Below are 5,172 nucleotides of genomic sequence, written 5' to 3' on the forward strand. Positions count from 1 at the left end.
GGCGCCGGGTACGGGCCGCCGTACAGCGCCTGGATGGGAGTGCCATAGGGCCCCGAGGCCAGCGGCGCATTGTGGTACGGGGCCGGGGTTGGAGGACCACCGTAGGCCGGCTGCCCATTGGCGCCGTAGGAGGCCGGTGGTGGAGGCACGCCCCGCGACTGGATCGGGGTGGCCGCGATCGGAAGCGCAGCAGGCGACCGAGGCGGCGGCAGCATGACGGGCTATCGCTGTCGCGCGGGAGGTTGTGATCCCGACGCAGTAGATCGGGCTCAGGCAAGTGGAGGCGACGCCAGGAACGGCGACTCCATCGCCAGAGTGGAGAGAGGCGACGCGACGGCAGCAGAGGAGGCGGAAGCGTGACGCGGATCAAACGCGTCGTCTGATACCATGTTAACAATACGTATCATATATTTATAAGAGGGAACCGTACAAATACAAGTTCTGTTACAATACGTATATCTAATATATACTTACTCTGACACCCTCCCTCAATCTTAACTATGTCCTGAAACACTCAGAAGGTTAAGATTGCATCGACATCCTTCAAAAGAAGGCAAGGGCAAAGGTTTAGTGAAGATATCAGCAAGCTGATCCTTAGAAGAAACAAACTTGATCTGAAGAAGCTTCTTAGCAACGCGTTCCCTGAAAAAATGATAGTCAACTTCGATGTGCTTTGTTCGGGCATGAAATACCGGATTGGATGAAAGATATGTGGCACCGATGTTGTCACACCAAAGGACAGGCGACTGAGTGGGAGAGACCTTCAACTCTCGAAGTAATGACTGCACCCATATGATCTCAGCTGTGGCATTAGCAACTGCTTTGTACTCAGCTTCAGTACTACTCCGGGACACTGTAGCTTGCTTGCGAGCTTGCCAGGCGATCAAGTTAGGTCCAAAGAACACAGCATGTCCCCCCGTGGATCGCCGATCATCAGGACAACCAGCCCAATCGGCATCAGAAAATGCCGAGAACAGTCCAGAAGACGCAGGCCGAAGATAGAGACCATACGAACCGGTGTGATGAACATAGCGCAAGATGCGCTTAACAGCAGACCAGTGAGGTCCACGGGGTGCATGAAGGTACTGGCACACACGGTTGACCGCAAAAGATATGTCTGGTCGAGTAACGAGCAAGTACTGCAGCCCACCAACAATACTGCGATACTCCGTAGCATCCTCAGGAGAGAGCAAGTCACCATCAAGAGCTGTCAGCTTGTCTGTGGCAGACATAGGAGTCATGGCAATCTTGCACTGCAACATACCAGCACGACGTAGAAGATCCTGAGAGTACTTCCTCTGAGAAAGGGTCAGACCACCATCAGAATGAAGCACCTCCAAACCCAGGAAATAATGGAGTCTCCCAAGATCCTTAACAGCAAACTCAGCACCAAGAGAGGACACAAGCCGGTCCGTAGCAACAGCGGATGAACTGACAAGAATGATATCATCAACGTAGACCAGAATGTACATAGTCACCTCAGGTCGCTGAAGAATAAACGGAGACGTATCCGCTGTAGAAGGCACAAAACCATGCGCACGAAGAGCAGCTCCAAGACGTGCATGCCATGCACGAGGGGCCTGCTTCAACCCATAGAGAGCCTTGACAAGACGACACAAATGATGTGGCTGATCAGGATCAAAAACCCTGGCGGCTGACGCATATAGACCTCTTCTTCCAGAACTCCATGGAGAAAAGCATTCTGAACGTCAAGTTGTCGAAGCGACCATCCTCGAGTAACAGCCAAGGAAAGAAGAACACGAATAGTAGTTGGTTTAATAACAGGACTGAATGTGTCTTCATAATCAATGCCATACCGTTGTTTGAATCCCTTTGCAACCAGGCATGCCTTATACCTCTCAATGGAGCCATCAGCATGTTTCTTCACCTTGAATACCCATTTAGAGTCGATGATATTGACACCAGATGGAGGTGAAACCAGACGCCAAGTGTTGTTCTGCTGAAGAGCATGGATCTCCTGCTCCATAGCAGCACGCCAGTGTGGAATGCGAAGCGCTGCCTGAAAGTGTCGTGGTTCAGTCGTAGGATCTGCCTCAGCACACGCGACGCATGCTGCAAGCCATGCAACAGTCCCGTCAGTACGCTTCTTCGGTTGGAAGATGCCACTCTTGCTGCGAGTATGAGGGCGCAGGACGACAGGCGGAGGTGGCGATGGAGCTGTCACCACAGGAGAGTTACTGTCCAAGAGCGGCGAAGAGGACGCGCCTGCAGGTGAGTCAACAAGTGCGGCTGGCGGCACAGTCAAGGGCAGCATCTGGGCTGGAGGTGTTGACGAAGAATGGCCAGGAGGGGGTGGCGACGAGGAACCAGGCAACACGAGCGCACCGGGCGACAGGAGCGCACCAGCGAGCCCACGTGCATGGGACATGCATGTGTCCTCGATCGGCGAGGCCACCGGCCCAGGGGATCGAGCCGCGGGGTCAGCTGACCCAGGCGACTGCGGGGCCGCTAGCCCAGGCGACGAGGCCACCGGGGCAGCCAGCCCAGGCGACGCGGGCATGCCAGCGGATCCACGTGCATGGGGCATGCACGTGTGATCAACGTCGGGAGAAGCCGTTGTATCAGCGGGTGCAGCCGGCGTAGCAAAAACTGGAGTAGGCAGCGCACCATCATCATCAAGCAGCTCCAGTCGGGCACCTCGTCCAGCACCTGCACCGTGGTTAGGCAACAACAGAGGAGAGTATGCAACATCTACAAACTGATCAGGCAACACTGGAAATGAGTGCAACTCGGTGACGGGAGTGTCATTGGGCGACGTGAGCGTGGAAAAAGGGAAGACAGTCTCATCAAACACAACATCATGAGAAATGTAAACCCGATTTGATGGAACATGGAGACACTTGTAACCTTTGTGGAGAGGACTGTATCCGAGGAACACGCATTTTTTCGACCGATACTCAAGTTTATGCTTATTGTACGGGCGAAGATGTGGCCAACACGCCCAACCGAACACTTTGAGGAAGGAGTAATCTGGAGTTTCATGAAGCAACACTTCTAGAGGGGACTTCATGTGAAGGAGTCGTGTGAGAATCCTGTTTATCAGAAAACAAGCAGTAACAAAGGCATCGCTCCAGAACCGAAATGGGACAGAGGCATGTGCAAGAAGTGTTAGCCCAGTTTCAACTATATGACGGTGCTTATGCTCAGCTGCACCGTTCTGCTGATGTGTATGAGGACAAGACACATGATGTGAGATACCAAGCTTCTGAAAGAAGGTGTTAAGATTACGGTATTCACCTCCCCAATCAGACTGAACATGGATAATTTTGTGCTTGAGTAACCGTTCAACATGTGCTTGGAATTGCATGAAAACATGAAACACATCAGATTTGCGCTTAAGAAGATAAAGCCAAGTAAAGCGACTGAAAGCATCTATGAAACTGACATAATAGTTGTGCCCACTAACAGAGGTTTGGGCATAGCCCCACACATCGGAAAACACAAGTTCAAGAGGAGCCTTGACAACCCGACTTGATACAGAGAAGGGCAACTGATGACTCTTGCCTTGTTGACAAGCATCACAAACTAGAAACTCCTTATTGCTAGACTCAACGGGAAGACGATGACGATGAAGCACATGGCGCACAATGGGAGTGGCAGGGTGACCAAGGCGAGAATGCTACTGCGACGACGACACCCGCACGCCACTGAACACTTGAGACACTCGTGGCACATCAAGCACTCGTGGCACATCAAGCGCATATAAGCCGTCGCGAGCTCGACCACTAAGAAGAACGTCCCTCGTGTCCCGGTCCTTAACCAAAAAATGAAAAGGGTGAAACTCAACAAACACATTGTTGTCAAGAGTTAATTTAGGAACCGAGAGTAAACTACGTGTGACTGAAGGAACACGAAGGACATCAAGGAGACGCAAGGTTTTAGTGGTGCGGGAAAGAAGAGATGCCTGACCAATATGTGAGATGGGCATACCTGATCCATTGGCAGTGCGATCCTGATCATGACTGGTGTAGGGCTGTCGAGTGGCCAACTTGTCAAGGTGGCTCGTCAAATGGTCCGTGGCGCCTGTGTCCATGTACCAGGCAGGATCCACAGAGTATGAAGGAGTGAATCCGGGCTCCTGTGTGGCAAGAGCAGCTTGCTTCTCGTTACCCTTCCCATTGTTCCCGATGCGAAGGAAATCACGTTTAAACCGACGATGACACCGAGACGCCAAGTGCCCCTCAATACCGCAAAGCTGACACTCGACACCACCACCACACGCCTCGCAGTGAAGTCGCTTGCGACCAGCCGTTGGAGGAGTGGGAGCGGGCGGACGGGGCTGGTTGCCCGAGGGCGGCGGCGGTTTTTGCTTGGCACCACGGGCACCTCCGCGAAGAGCAGCGTTCGAAGAAGGGCCCTCCGTGTAGACTCCGACAGAGCGACGAGCAGCGAGCCGCTGTTCCGTGTTAAGGAGGCGGGCATAGAGGTCACGGGGTGGCATCGGCGTGTCACGCCCGTTGACGTTTTCAACAAGAGAGTCATAATCCTCGTCCAGTCCATTAAGAATGAATGAAGTAAACTCCTCATCACGGAGCGGCTTCCCAATGGAGGACAATGTATTGGCCAAGCTTTTGACTTTGTTGAAGAAAGAAGTGACAGAGAGATCATTCTTCTGGACCTCACCCAGCTGGTTGCGAATAGCAGACGAACGTGCGAGCGACTGGGAGGAGAAGCTGGAGTCAAGCGTGGTCCATGCATCCCTCGACGTGGCGGCAAAGACGACCATGCCAGCCACGGATGGAGTGAGCGACGACTGAATAGCACCCAGGATGGCTTGATCTTGAGCAGTCCACCGACGATGAGCAGGGTTGGGGACCATGACAGAGCCACCATGGGACGAGGGTACCGGAACCATAGCCGGAGGGCACGGTAGGGAGCCATCAACATATCCTTAAAGGTACTGGCTGCGCATCAGCGGCAACACTTGAGCGCGCCACAGGAGATAGTTATCAGCAGAAAGCTTCACCGTCACTAGATGGGCGAAGTGAAAAGGCCCTGGTTCGGCCATCAGCGCGGAGAGCGGCAGATCAGGCAGCTGACCAATTGGCAGGACAGCACTATATGGGATTAGTGCATCGGCCGATGGTTGTTGATGATGGCCATAAGCCGCCGAGGAGTGCGCACCATACGGGAGCGCAGGAGGAGCGGCGT

The 5,172-nt window shown here is 53.5% G+C and overlaps 1 protein-coding gene across 1 annotated transcript; it reads right to left on the reverse strand.

The window, feature by feature from the left end:
* Positions 1–269: 269 nt before the first annotated feature.
* On the reverse strand, positions 270–4,840 carry LOC141042866 (uncharacterized). The gene is made up of 5 exons (XM_073511772.1): positions 3,952–4,840; positions 1,857–2,670; positions 762–1,431; positions 475–505; positions 270–379 (listed from the first exon to the last, which is right to left on the reverse strand). Exons 1-5 carry the CDS (start codon positions 4,838–4,840, stop codon positions 270–272), a joined length of 2,514 nt encoding a protein of 837 aa, XP_073367873.1.
* Between the last annotated feature and the right edge of the window lie 332 nt (positions 4,841–5,172).

This window comes from Aegilops tauschii, chromosome 3, assembly GCF_002575655.3.
Source record: "Aegilops tauschii subsp. strangulata cultivar AL8/78 chromosome 3, Aet v6.0, whole genome shotgun sequence".
NCBI lineage: Eukaryota > Viridiplantae > Streptophyta > Magnoliopsida > Poales > Poaceae > Aegilops > Aegilops tauschii.